The sequence below is a fragment of the Crotalus tigris genome, unplaced genomic scaffold (genome assembly GCF_016545835.1).
Source record: "Crotalus tigris isolate CLP2741 ecotype Arizona unplaced genomic scaffold, ASM1654583v1 scf7180000017550.10884619, whole genome shotgun sequence".
Taxonomy (NCBI): domain Eukaryota; kingdom Metazoa; phylum Chordata; class Lepidosauria; order Squamata; family Viperidae; genus Crotalus; species Crotalus tigris.
This window is the reverse complement of record NW_024096468.1, coordinates 5,659,711-5,675,127: the sequence shown is the minus strand read 5'-3', so window position 1 is coordinate 5,675,127 and position 15,417 is coordinate 5,659,711. Positions and strand designations below refer to the sequence as shown.

At 40.3% G+C, this 15,417-nt stretch overlaps 1 protein-coding gene across 13 annotated transcripts in view; it reads left to right on the top strand.

Moving 5' to 3' along the window:
- The window catches only part of LYRM9 (LYR motif containing 9), a 78,934-nt gene that overhangs the window by 50,366 nt on the left and 13,151 nt on the right, over positions 1-15,417 (top strand). The window contains exon 5 of one of the 13 annotated variants that reach the window (XM_039341636.1): positions 11,163-13,047. The exons of the other annotated variants lie outside the window; for them this stretch is intronic. Coding sequence (XP_039197570.1) covers positions 11,163-11,204 — 42 coding nt within the window. The 3' untranslated portion in view covers positions 11,205-13,047. Of the gene's footprint in view, positions 1-11,162; positions 13,048-15,417 lie in introns of those variants that run through there. 13 annotated transcript variants of the gene reach the window in all.

The following is a 15,417-nucleotide window of genomic DNA, read 5'->3' as shown; positions in this document are numbered from 1 at the left end:
GCTGAAGAAGCTTCTTGGATGAGAAGCGAAATGTCTTCAGAGAAAAACAAGAAAGTCCAGTTGCCTCATGAAAAAGCACCTCTGGGACAACCATGACCTGAATGACTGAGAATCTCCATAGACAGTGGAACGACTTGTCTTCAGAAATTGTTGAGACTCTAGAAAGAGCACAGAGAAGAGCAACAAAGATGATTAGGGGACTGGAGGCTAAAACATAAGGAACGGTTGCTGGAATTGGGTATGTCTAGTTTAATGAAGAGAAGGACGAGGGGGGACATGATAGCAGTGTTCCAATATCTCAGGGGCTGCCACAAAGAAGAGGGAGTCAAGCTATTCTCAAAAGCGCCTGAAGGCAGGACAAGAAGCAATGGGTGGAAACTAATCAAGGAGAGAAGCAACCTAGAACTAAGGAGAAACTTCCTGACAGTTAAAACAATTAACCAATGGAACAACCTGCCTCCAGAAGCGGTGAATGCTCCAACACTGGAAGTTTTTAAGAAGAGACTGGACAGCCATTTGTCTGAAATGGTATAGGGTTTCCTGCCTGACGGGGTTGGACTAGATGACCTCCAAGGTCCCTTCCAACTCTGATATTCTGTTATCAAGGGGGATCCCTATCTAAGCCACTTTGGCTTCCTGGAGAAAAGGTGGGATATAAATCTAAAGAAAATAAAACAAATAGCTGAGGGGCTGAGTATCTTTTGCAGAAGTAGCAGAAAACATTTTGCAACTCAGCTGCAGAGCAAAAACAATAAAGCAAGACCCTGAGAAAAATGCAGCTTCACAGTTGCACCATGTTGAATTTAGGACTGTAGAGGTAAGAGGCACTCCTTTTCCTCCGCTCTGGTGAGGATGTTTTGTTTCCAGCAGATGTTGCCATCTAATTATATTTTGCAAGTCAACGACACACAAAATTACAGGAAGCTGGAAAGGCTGAGCATATCTCGGATTTTCTGGAAGGGGAAAAAAGTGAATGTTGTCGATGAGAGAAGACCATAGATAAGGCAAGGCTCCAAATTGGCCCATCTAGTGTGGCATTTTTTGTATGACAAGCAGCTAAATTCTTTTTTTCAGTTGTCTGCTAAGAGACTGGCCCAAGTTCTCCCCTTCTCCTCCCTTTGTTTTCTATCCACATTCCTTTAAAACCTGAAGCCTGAAGTCTTTTTTTTTCTTTTTTCATAATGTCTGTTTCTCAAACAACACTAGGGGTCTCTGGCGTAGGACAAAGATCAAGTACAGGTAGTCCTCGACTTATGACCAAAACTGAGCCCAAAATTTCGGTTGTTAAGTGAGATGTTTGTTAAGTGAACTTTGCCCCATTTTATGACCCCACTTCCCACAGTTGTTAAAGGAATCTCTGCAGTTGTTCAATTAGTAACACGGTTGTGAAGGGAATCTGGCTTCCCTATTGACTTTGCTTGTCAGAAGGTCGCAAAAGGAGATCACGTAACCGTGGGACACTGCAACCGTCATAAATATGAACCAGTTGCCAAGCATCTGAATTTTGATCACATCATGAGGCAGCTGCAAAGGTAATTGAAAAACGGCCATAAGTCACTTTTTTCAGTGCTGTTGTAACTTTGAATGGTCACTAAATAAACTATTGTAAGTCAAGGACTACCTGTAGAGCAGGGGTCTTCAGATTTGGCCCTTTTATGACTTGTGGACTTCAACTCCCAGAATTCCTCAGCCAGCGTGCTTGACTGAGGAATTCTGGGAGTTGAAGTCCACAAGTCATTAAAAGGGCCAAGTTTGAAGACCCCTGCTGTAGAGGAAGAGTGATCACCACATTTCTAAAGAGCTTTTGTGGCTGGGTGGGATTTTGACCACTAAACTTCATAGTCAAAATCTTGTTCATCCTGCATCACACTGACTCTCAGGAAAAGATAATGGCGGTTTGAAGATGATGTCATGAGTTCCTGTCTTCCAGAAATTTGGGGGGGGGGGAAGAAAACTTCATCCCGGGACAAGGATGTGTGGATAAGCCCTGCGTGTCTAAATATATCTGACTCATGCACTTCCCTCCTGACCTTATGCTGTTACGTCTGGCTATAAATATAAATTATAAGGTTATCAGCAAATGATGTAATTGTGGTGGGCAGACATGTGATGGGGATCTTTGTGTGTGTTTATACTGGTGCCTAAAATATTATGCTTTTCCCATTTTTTATACCAAGCGCCAAATAAAAGTATTGCCAACTTTGACAACATAGAAAATCCTCAATGTCTTTCTCACCATAATTGGGTGAGAAATTTTTACAATAATGTCTTTTCCCTCCAACTGGAGATGTCAGGAGTGAATGAATTTAGGAAATAAGAGTAACAACAATAACAAAAACCTGCCTGCTTTTCCTTATTTGCTTTTAGCAGGTGATTTTGTTCTGGGCGTAGAACAGGGGTCTCCAAGCTTGGCCCTTTTATGACTTGTGGACTTCAACTCCCAGAATTCCTCAGCCAGGCATGCTGGCTGAGAAATTCTGGGAGTTGAAGTCCACAAGTCACAAAAGGGCCAGGTTTGAAAACTTCTGGCGTAGAAGCTAAGCAGGAATAGGCCTGTTTACAACTTGGATGGGAGACTACAAAAAAATCGCAGGGCTATAATGGAAAGACAAAAGAGTGAAATGGTTAATTACTTCTATATTTTGAATAAACTATAGGGCACAAATGGTGATCACATGACTCTGGGATGCTGCACCCATCATAAATAAATGACGGCTGCCAAGTCCTGAACTTTGATCACGTAACCCTGTGAATGCTGCAACAGTCGTAAGTGTGAGGACTGGTTATGAGTTACTTTTTTCAACACTATCATAACTTCAGACAGGTCCATTGAATAGACCTCTACGGCCTCCACTCTATTATGGCTTTCATTATTCTTATTGAGAAATAGAGATACAGAAAATAACAATTACATAAGGGGGGCAATGTAGATAAGCTCCACAATTCAAATTATGATTAAACAATAGTTTACCATTTATAAGATTGCAAAATCACAGGATGATCCTATGAAAGGAGTAGAAGACAAGAACCATGTGTGAACTGAAGAAATACACAAAAGGGGAAGAGCTTCACAAAAGGAGGTACTACTTAGGGGTGTCATGATAGCTATCTTCCAGTAAATAACGACAACAACAACAACAACTTTGTAAAATACATCAAGAAACTGCAGCTTCCTGCAATAACTCCAGCAATGTTACAAAAAACTGCACTACTCGGAACATCTTATATTTTAAGGAAGTACCTGGTTGACACCTAAGATGATGGTAGCAACCCGTGTCAACCATCAGCGCCAGCCAATTTGAATGTTCAATTGACTGAGGTTCATGTTTAATGAATAAAAGGTGATGATGATAATATAGTAGTAGTAATAGTAGTAGTAGTAGTAGTAGTAATAATAATAATAATAATAATAATAATAATAATAATAATAATAATACACCCCCAGTGAGGCACTACCTTGACGTGGTTGTGGGGCTTGTGTACTCTGAGGAAGATGAGAGCTATGCCAGAGGTTCAACCATACTGGACAGGTCTCATCAGAGGAGTCAGACAAAGAGTGTCTCTCCCATAAAAAATATGGTGAGACGTAAATTCAGAATGCCATACCGGCTCGGACGTCGCCCGGGTTAACAAGGTCCGCACTAGATATTGGAGTTCCTGGATATCTGGTGAAAAATGGGTTACAGGACTCAGGACTGTTGGCTGAGCAACCAGGGCCAGCAGCTGCAGAACTACTGGAAGAAAAGGTGTTTACCCGTCGCAGATACACAGTGATGGAAAACAAAGAAATAATGATCTGTTACTACAGATCAAGTCCAACAAGACGAGGATATCTAAAACGAATGCACCAGTTCTGGAAAGAACAACATCCAGAATCAGAAATAACAGAACAGAGACTAGCAGATCAACGCCGATTTATAACACGAAATAAAGTATTCACAGAAACAGAATTGGACGAACTGCAAAGGTTTACCCAGGGCAAAGAAATCAAAGCCTTACAAGAAGTAATTCAGAATGTAGAGGCAAACCAGGGGGAGTTGGCAGTGAAAGAATCCAGTAGAGATATACAACTGTTCTCATTTGGAAACCAGGCACCTCTTCCTCAGGAAGAACAAAACCCTCTAACTAAAGAAATAAAAGAATTGAAACAAAGAATAATTGAGCATCTAGAACAGCACAAAAACAACAGAATAAGGCTGCCTGCATTGAAGCTTGTTCCAAAGAAACAGCTAGCACAAGCATTAAAAGATGCAAATACTGCAATAGCAAGTATAAGCACCAATTCACTGCAAGAAACAAACCAACTAATGTACAGCACAGCTGCAGTTATAACAGAATACCTGGGATGTAAAATCAACAAAAAAGAAAAACAAACAAACAGTGCACCACAAAAATGGAAGGTTAGACTAGAAAATAAGATCAGCAAGTTAAGATCACATGCAAGCAAGCTAGAACAGATGAAAGAAAAGAAGCTGAAGAACAAGAAGACCAAAGAATACCTAATCAAGAAATACCACTTAGAAACAAGGAAGATCAAGGAAGCACTGGAAATAATAAAGCAACAAATAACAGCTATAGCCAGGAAAATCAGTAGATATGAAGCTCGAATTGCAAACTATAGGCAGAACCTCCAATTTCAATCCAATCAGAAACGTTTCTACCAATCCATCAATGGAGAAACTGCAAGGAATCAGTCAGTACCTGACAAGGAAGAAACAGTGCAATTCTGGAAGCAGATATGGGATAACCCCAAGAAATACAACAAGGATGCAGCTTGGTTAAAAGAGGTGGATGCAAATAAAACAGAAGTTGAAATGAAAGAACTAGTAATAACAACAAAAATGGTAGAAAAAAGAGCAAAGAAAATCAAAAATTGGTCAGCACCAGGTGAAGATGAACTGCATGGGTTTTGGTTGAAACATCTAACTGTTATACACCCACTCATTGCCAAGCAATTCAACAATATACTACAAGGAGGAGAAATTGAAAAGTGGCTAACAACTGGGAAAACCTACCTAATAATGAAAAATCCAGCAAAAGGGGCAACACCAGGTAACTACAGGCCAATTACCTGCTTGCCAACAACATTCAAATTACTAACTGGTGTGGTAGCTGATGCAGTACAACAGCATCTAGTTGAAAACAATCTCTTTCCACCTGAGCAGAAAGGAAACCGCCCCAATAGCAGAGGAACAAAAGATCAACTCCTAATAGACAAAATGATCTTGGAAAACTGCAAGAGAAGGAAGACCAACCTGAATGTGGCATGGATTGACTACAAAAAGGCATTTGACTCTCTGCCACATGATTGGATAATCAAGTGCCTAGAAATAACAGGAGTCAGTAGAAACATCAGAAAATTTGTGCAAAGATCGATGGCACAATGGAAGACACAGTTGCAGATCAATGGTGAGAGCTGGGAGAGGTTAATATCAAGAGAGGAATATTTCAAGGAGATTCATTATCACCATTACTATTTGTTATTGCACTGTTTCCTCTGTCAACAATACTGAATAACTCAGGACATGGCTATCAAACATCAAAAACATCTGCTAGACTATCCCACCTCCTTTACATGGATGATCTGAAGCTGTATGGAAAAACATCATCTGAAATAGAATCGCTGCTCAACACTGTCCGTATATATAGCCAAGATATTGTAATGGAGTTTGGCTTGGACAAATGTGCCACACTTACTATCAAACAAGGAAAAATAATGAAAACTGAAGGAATCAAGATGCCCCACGAAAATAACATTAAGAGTCTGGATGAGGAAGATACTACAAATACTTGGGTATCCTTCAAGCTGACAACATCAAGCACACTGAAGTCAAGAAAAAGATTAGAGGTGAATACATCAAGAGAGTGAAGAAGATCTTAAAATCCAAACTCAATGGAGGAAATACCATAAAGGCAATCAACACCTGGGCAATCCCAGTCATTAGGTACACAGCTGGAATAGTGGACTGGACTCAAGCAGAACTAAAAGCAATGGATAGGCAGACCAGAAAAATAATGACAATGAATCACGCCCTTCATCCACGCAGTGACATTGATAGACTTTATCTACCAAGGCAAATAGGTGGGCGTGGAATGCTACAAGTACATCAGATGGTTGAAGAAGAAAAAATGGCTTTGGAAGAATATCTGAAGAACAATGATGAAGATGCACTGAAATTAGTATATCAGGAAGGCTTACTAACTACTGGAGAGACCAAACTGGCCTACAAGAAAGACCAAATGAAGAACAGAATAGAGGCATGGGAAGACAAAGCACTACATGGCCAATACATGAAAAAAATAGCTGGGAAAGCAGATAATAATAAAACCTGGCAATGGCTAAGAGCAGGAAAATTGAAGAAAGAGACCGAGGGACTAATTCTGGCTGCACAAGACCAAGCCTTAAGGACAAATGCATACAAAGTCAAAATTGAGAAGACAGCAACAGACAGTAAGTGCCGCCTATGCAAAGAAGCTGAAGAAACAGTGGACCACTTGGTAAGCTGTTGCAAGAAGATTGCACAGACTGATTACAAGCAGCGGCATGACAAAGTAGCAACAATGGTGCATTGGAAGATCTGCAAAAAATATCATTTGCCTGTAAGCAAAAACTGGTGGGATCATAAAATAGAGAAAGTCATAGAAAATGATAAAATTAAACTGCTCTGGGACTTCAGAATTCAAACAGACAAGCACCTGCAACATAACACCCCAGACTTAACAATTGTCGATAAGAAAGACAAAAAAGTCTGGATAGTGGACGTGGCAGTGCCTGGAGACAGCAGAATAGAAGAGAAAGAACTGGAGAAGATAACAAAATACAAAGACCTACAAATAGAAATAGAAAGACTGTGGCAAAAGCAAGCAAGGGTAGTACCAATAGTCATAGGCTCCTTGGGTGCAATCCCAAAACACTGGAGCACCACTTGAACACCATTGGCATTGACAAATTCGCTATTAGTCAATTGCAAAAGGCGGCCTTACTAGGAACTGCTTCCATCCTGCGACGATACCTGTAATACCATCAAACATCCACATCTGCCTATCCCAGGTCCTGGGTAAGGACTCGATAGGTAGACAAAATGCCAAATCCAGTCTGAACATCTGGCTGACTGTGCGATGATCGATAATAATAATAATAATAAAATTGGAAGGGACCTTGGAGGTCATCTAGTCCAACCCCCTTCTCAGGCAGGAAACCCTATACCATTTCAGACAAATGGCTGTCCAGTCTCTTCTTTAAAACTTTCAGTGTTGGAGCATTCACAGCTTCCGGAGGCAGGTTGTTCCACTGATTAATTGTTCTAACTGTCAGTAAGTTTCTCCTTAGTTCTAGGTTGCTTCTCTCCTTTGATTAGTTTCCACCCGTTGCTTCTTGTCCTGCCTTCAGGTGCTTTGGAAAATAGCTTGACTCCCTCTTCTTTGTGGCAACCCCTGAGATATTGGAACACTGCTATCATGTCCCCCCTCGTCCTTCTCTTCATTAAACTAGACATTCCAGCAACCGTTCTTTATATGTTTTAGCCTCCAAGGGACCTTGGCGGAAGGAATTGGGAGTATTTCTGCTCTACAGCAGGACATGGGCCTTGTAGTTCAGGGAATCTTTAGGCCCTATCCAGTTCTATCACTCCTATTCTTCTGACCCTCCCAGGCTTCAGAGGGTGTACTTCTGAAATTAGGGATCAAAGAACCAATTTGGGAGTTAAACCTACACTATGTCTGTGGGGGATGTGTGTATGTTGTGTTGTGAGGCAATGAATATCTCAAGAGAAAACTGAGGGTAACCTTGGGGTATTAATAAGACTGAAGCACATAATAAAGAAAACAAAGAAAACCTGGGTTGGCTTACAGTGCGAAGAAGAATGAATGAGTCAGTAGCAGATGACGGAGGGAGATATTTTTGTTCTTGCGGATGGGTTCCTAATTCCTGAGAGCTTTTGATGGTGCAGGTGCCTCATCTTTTCACAGCATCTCATTAAAAACCTGAAAAAAGCTGAAAGGCTGACTGATAAAACCAAGGCAGGCTGCGTGAGGCCTTTGGGATTGTGGTGTTTGTTAAAAATGAGAGATTTGAGCTGCCCACCTCCAGCCCTGGCCCAGGTGTAGCGTCCTTTCGAAGGTCTGTGACTGAATTTATTTATTTTTTTGGTCTCCAGGGAGCTTGCTGTGAAATCTCTTTGCAATGGTGCCCTTGTGCATTGCTTAAGCCTTTCTGCCAAAAGTAGATTAGCAGGTTGCTGGCTGGGTGGGAGGAGCTAATGAAAGAGGCATCAAAACAATTCAAGATTTTGGCTGAGACAACACAGTCAAAACCCCTGCTCCCTTTTCATTATGATTGTGTAGGCCACACGTACCTCTCACCTGGGTTCCTTCATCTGGGCTCAGAAAACAAGCAAGACCATTTTTCAGTGCTGTCGTAACTTTGAATGGTCGCTAAATGAATTGTAGTTCAAGGACTACCTGTACATCTTTTCCTCTGATTACATCTGTCAGCTTCATTTCAATTTCAACTGCCTAGGAAGGAATTTCTCCTGAAGTTGCACCATGTCTTCTTTCTTAAAAAAAAACAACCCTCAAACACTCTGGAGCCAGGAAGCAGCTGGTTAGGCATGTCCACAGACACAGGTGCAAGTGTTATTATTATGTTACACTTGTGCACATGTGTGTATCTCAAAAATATATGTGTGATGGAAATTCCTTGTTATGATTAAGTGGTGCTTCCTCCCAAACAGATAGATTACTCTCAAATGGTATGTGCAAACACACAAAAGACGGGTGTAAAATTAAGTGTAAAACCATCTGGTTGTGACCATGTACATTTCTGCGGTGTCTTGGCTGTGCTTCTGAGTTACAGACTCTTCCTGTTTGGAAAGTGGAGACAAACCTCCAGTGGGTTTTCCAAGCTGACTCAGAAGAGCAACAAATATCCTTGCCAAAGAAACTGTCTTAACCATGAATTTTGGAAATCCATCTTGACACCACCAAAGCTGTTACGAGAAGGTGTGTTCCTCTCAGTGGCTACCCTTTCATGTTGACATGGACGTGATCAGGGTATATGAATGAATTCTTGCTGTCACATACTTGGAAACCCCCATTTTTAATCCTGAAAAGAAGCCCAGTCTTGGAAAATCTGAGACAAATCATCTGGAATTAGCAAACTGATGCAATGGGTTTGGGTTTTGTTTTGTTTTTTTATAAATAATGTTATATGACAACTCTTTGCACAGTTAGTCTCTTGTTTACATTCATTTTAAAAAAGTATTATGATAGTGTGAGCCATAATTTACCTAGACAAATAAAGATTGCCCAATATATTTTTTTTCTTAGTGACCAAGTAATGAACACGTAACAAAATAAATAAATAATGAAGATATTCAGAGTTTCTTCCCCCCCCCCAACATAACATGGCTTTCTCATACACCTTTCCCAGAAACATTGGGACACAAGACTGAAATACATGATGGTGCTAACCTGGCCTATTGTAAAAAAAAAAAAAAAAACAAGGAACAATCACGATTGCATCCAAGTTTCCACTCCTAGGAATGCAAATATATACTTGAAGCACAATTGAATGATCTTCCTTTCATATAAGTCAGTGTTTCTCAACCTTGACAATTTTAAGGCATGTGGACTTCAATTCCCAGAATTCCACAGCCAGCATTGCTGGCTGTGGAATTCTGGGAGTTGAAGTCCACATGCCTTAAAATTGTCAAGGTTGAGAAACACTGATTATAAGTCCTTTCACCTCTGTTCACTGAGGACCATCACAATAATTGATTGTAACGATGATCTATGTAACAAAAATTCTCATAGTCTTTGACATTCAGCAGTTGATATCCAGAAGGAATGCTTCACATTACATTATATGTTATCTTAAAAAAAAAGAATTAAAGAAAGGGATGGAGAGAACTTGGATCATCGCCATATCCAAATGCAGCTGCTGAAACTGAGGTGATGTTCTTCATCGTTTTTGATGTTCTGGTAGCTCGCCCAAGTATAGGAGGTTTGAGAGCCATCCATGCTACAGCTACTTATTGCCAGGAGACCACTGCCAGCAGTTCGATCCTGACCAGCGCCAGGTTGACTCAGCCTTCCATCCTTCTGAAATTGGTAAAATGAGGACCCAGATTGTTGGAGGCAAAACGATGACTCTGTAAAACTGCTTAGGGCTGTAAAGCACTATGAAGCAGTATAAAAGTCTAAGTGTTATTGCTAAATCCTAAATCTTTGGATGCTTAGAAAAGTCCAGGAGCAACCTGATCCTAATCTCTCTTCTTGTAGTAGACATCAATTTTCAGGATGTGATCCCAGGATCAACAGTTCTATTACCATTTAATCCCCAATTATTTATACCTCATTCTGTATCTTTCTCTGCAATCTGTCCATCGTTCCATTTTTTTCATATTATCTCTCCGACAAACATATAGGATCTTCACCTTCATTCCCAGGTTATCTGTAGACTGAGTGCCTTCAGACTGAAGTAGTCATAAACAATAAATTTAACTTGGACTATAAGAAAACCAAAGAAAGATAGGAGAAGTCTGAATACAGGTAATTCTCAGCTTATGACCATTGATTTAACAACTATTTGAAGTTATGAAGATACACTGAAAAAAATGATTTATGACTGGCCCTTGAACTTTGTCACTGCATCCCCACGGTCACGTGATTTTCATTTGAATGGTTGGCAGCCAGCATGTATTTACAACAATTGCAGCATCCCATAGTGATTGCTATTTGTGACCTGCCCAGGCGGCTTCTGAAAAGTAAAGTCAATGAGAAAAGTTAGATTTGCTGAATGACTGTGTGATCCATTTAATGACCATGCCAAAAAAAAGGTTGTAAAATCAGGCACAACTCATTTAATGCTCACATTGCTTAGCTATAGATGTTCTGGTCCCTATTGGGATCATAAGATATACCTGTGTAAGTCTAAGTGTTATTGCTATTGCTAAATCCTAAATACTAGGACAGGGGTCTGGCTGAGGAATTCTGGGAATTGAAGTCCACAAGTCTTAAAGCAGCAAAGTTTGAAGACCCCTGTACTAGGAACAACTGATCCCAAGAGATCTCTCTTCTTATACATACCAAATTCCAGCAACCGTTCTTCATATGTTTTAGCCTCCAGTCCCCTAATCATCTTTTCTCTGCATTCTTTCTAGAGTCTCAATATTCTTTTTTATATCGTAGCGACCAAAACTTGATGCAATATTCCAAGTGTGGTCTTACCAAGGCTTTCTGAAATGGCACTAACACTCCACTGGATCTTGAAGTGTTACTCCTTTTGACTCTTTTGACCCTCCTCTGCAAACATTTTTGTCAGAAAAGCTAAAACTTTGATTGGGAGCAGTAAAGGATGCTGAGAACCACAGAGATCTTTTTTAGATGTCTTCAAAAGAAATGGAAAAGAAAAGAATGCGTATCCCACAACTGGAAGAAAATGGCAAAATATAACAAGTACAGAAATTAAGAAAAGGCAGAGCTACTCAACTTCTTTGCAGTTCAGCCTTCATGACAAAGTACAGCGAGACCTTGATTCAGAGGGACCTTGATGCGAGGGACTCTGCAGCTATTCAACCAAATTTCAGTAGCAATTTCTCTCATTTGCGTCATGATTTGCATAATATGCATGCCATTATACAAATGGCATCCTCTTGCATCAATTCATGATATGTGTCTAACGTTGCATAAATCACCTACTTTGACGCGAATGCTATAATTTGGGATGATGTGGTCTCTACAAAGAGTGTGATTGCCACAATAATGTACTTTATATTTCATGGACATTTATGAATAAAGACATTTCCTCCCTCAGTGAGTGTGTTAAAATAAGGTTGCTCTCTGTGTGTTCCACCAGGAAACTGTGAAGAAGCGAGATTGAACACTGAGGCTGACAGAAATATCACCAGGAAATATCTATTTACTTTACTTTAGATGCTTATGGCCAAATAAATAACATTATGGTGTAGTCAGAAAGCTTGGTAGTGGCCTAGCTGAATTTTTATCTTTAATAACATCCTGGAAAAGTTGTAAAGTTTCCAGTTATTGCAGAACTATAGAGCAGTTCAACTGTCAGGCACTGATGCCCACATATATATTAAAAAGAGATGAATGGGCAAGCCCTTTGAAACCAGTGTGGTAATAATTTCATATTACCTGAAATTATGTAATTTAATAATCTATTATTAAATAGATTACACCATTAAAACTTTCCTGTCTGTTTGACTGTTTGTAACTTTCAATTAGCTGAAGCAGTGCATCATAAGGCAACAATTTTTGAATCAAGGCATCTCAAAGAATGTGTACAAAATCCAGGGCCTGTGACTCCTGTGGAATTTAAATATCAAAGATTTTCAGACCAATTGTGTTTGCAAACTTGTGGCTGCTGCAGCCTCACCACAGTCAGCCACAGTCATATGATTGTGATTTCCAACACACCCTGCTAGCTTCCCACAAGCAACGTCAATGGGGAAGCTGGCAGGAAATCGGAAGTCATTCCTGCTTCCATTGATGTTTTGCCCACCCATGGTCATTCCTTTTCACTGTTTAGATAAGGAAATATCTCTGAAAGGATGATCCAGTGTGCGATAGTGGCGGATATCTGTGGCTCGGGTAGAGGATGAGGGTGGAGGTACATTCTCAAAGATTGTGGGTTGGTTTCCAAATGTTTCATTACCAGGCTAGGTAACATCTCCATTGGAATTTAGGGGCTGTCAGTGTCGGTGCTCTTCTGTTTTGTGTGGTCAGTAGGTCTTGTAATGGTGAGGTCTTATCAGGTCAGTGTCACATCAGGTCAGGGTCTTGTGATGGGTCAGGTATGGTTTGTGTCAAATGAGGGTCTTGTGATGGGTCTTGTGATGGGTCACAAGTGAGAGTCTTGTGATGGGTCTTGTAATGGGGAGGTCACATTAGGAAAGGGTCATTGGGAGATGAAGTACTGGTGGGAGGGGTTGTGTGGGTCGGTTGCGGGTCAGGGCTGTTTTCAATGCTGCTAACATCGGATGTTCTTGCTTTGACAACAGATGGAAATGCAGCCATTTTTCTCTATTGCTTTTAGAGTTAGTTGATGCTGGGAGGGGAAATGTGGATGAGAATCCAGCTAGTCATAACAATAATAACTCAGCCGTGGGAACTCAAGGTCATTGGGCCAGAGTTGATAGAGTTTTGGTGGGCTGGAGAGCTGGGGAGAAAGCCCACGCTTCAAGCTAATTGGGGAATGTGATTTATGACTGTTTATTGGAGGAGGGAATTGTGCTTTGATACTTTGTATCCAGGGGAGGGGAATTTAGTTTTTGGTTTTGACTATATAGTGCTGATACTTCGCTTCTCGAATAAAAGATTCTTTAAGGTAAACAATGCCTCAAAGTTCTTTTGAAGAGTTTCATCTGTCGGAAACATGATAGTTGTCTCTGGTTGGCTGTGCTGTTGATTTGAATTCCGAGGGGTTTGTTGGCTGATTGTAGGTCAATGTGTCTGTTGAAGGAATTCCTTGTGTGTCGTGGCCCATCTCATAGTACATAGTAGTATATATTATGTGTTAGGTGGGGAATCCTGGGAGTTGAAGTCCACACATCTTAAAGGTCCTCAAATTGAGAAACAGTCTAAATAATCAAGAGCCATGCCTCACTCATGAATGTGGATTGAGAATTTCTGCAGTGTATTCTGAGTTACTAGCTGTACAAGCTATAGACCCACTGTGATTCATCTCTGTGACTCTTTTCCTACTCCCCACCATTTTGGGGCAGCAAAAGAACTCCAATCAATTTTAAGATGCTCACAACAGATACTCCTCATAGTACCACAAGTATAGATTTGGGGAAGCTACACTTTTGGGGACTACATATATGGCAGGTAGGCATGGTCTCATGGAATCCTTGGTGGTCTTTAAGGTAGGTTGATTGCTTGCAGACATCTCATGACCTAACTAGATAACATCATCAATGCTATTGGAGAAGTGGTCTTCTCCAGATAAGACTGGGATATTTAACTTTTCAACTATGTTGTGTGATGGGCAGCCATTCTGTGATTATCAGACCTTCCATGGCAGCCAACTTGTGAGCAAATCATCACAAACTCTCAACACTTACATTCTTAGCGAATTTTTTTAAAATATATTATTTATTAAACACATTTATATAGCTGCCCAACTCAAACATAGGTGACTTTGGATGGCTTACAACATTTAAAAATCATCACATTAAAAAAACCCCATGCCCTCCTCTCCATGGTAGCAGCACAATCAATTCAATCAGCTCCATGTCTATTCATGGTCTCCAGGCCCGCTGACAAAATCATGATTTAAGGCCCCTCAGAAAAGCAACAGGGTCTGGGCCAACTGCACCCTTTTACATTACAGCCAATATTTTTAAATTTGTGACTAGACATAATTTCTTATTTTTATGACAGGAAAGAGACAGGCATATTGGGGGGCGGGAGCGCCTATGCCTTCATTGGGAATTTTTTAAAAGCAGGTTATGGGACTTTCCCGGAGGGCAAGTGGATCTGCATTTCCAGATTCTTCTTCATGCAAATTTCATGTCCCAATTTTTTCCTGATTTGGTCCCTTTATTTGTGGGTGAGGAATTTCCACATTTTAGTGCCCTCCAGCATCTAGGCACCATCGTAAAGAGCTGGCAAGGTTTTTTTTTTCTCTTTTCTGTTCAAATATTTCATGACTTCTCCTCAGTTCGTAGGATGAGTCAAGTGGCCAAACCCCCCAAAAAAAAAAAAAAAAAAAAAAAAATGGACAAGAGTGAAATTATACCATTTTCTAGTTTCCATTCAAAAAATGAACACATTTTCATTCATGGCAAGTTTAAAAAAAATAAAATCTTGTTTGTAATATAACTTATGTTTAAATGTACAAGTGGAGCAGCCTTTCCAGTATCCTCTATATTGGTTGGACCTCTGTTCTCATAATCCTTAGCTAATTTGGCTGTTGCCATTATCATTGAATTATCCATCATGAATCCATGATTCTTTTTGCAATCAGTCACTGATTATTGTAATCATTAACAGATACGTAGATTTGGAGAGCTTGCACCATTGGGCGTTATATTGTACTTGCTCCCTGATCTACAGGTAGTCCTCAACGTATGACCACAATTGGACCCATAATTTAAGTTGCTAAACGAGACAGTTGTTCAGTGACTTTTGCCCCATTTTACAAACTTTCTTGCCTTGGTTGTTAAGTGAATCACTGCAATTGTTAAGTTAATTTAAGTTAAGTGAAGTTAAGTTAAGTTAATCTGGCTTCCCCATTGACTTTGTTTGTTAGAAGTTGCAAAAGGAGATCACATGATTCCGGGACACTGCAACTATCATAAATATGAGTCAGTTGCCAAGTGTCTGAATTTTGATCACATAATCACAGGGATGCTGCAATTGTCATAAGTGTGAAAAATGGTCACGTCACTT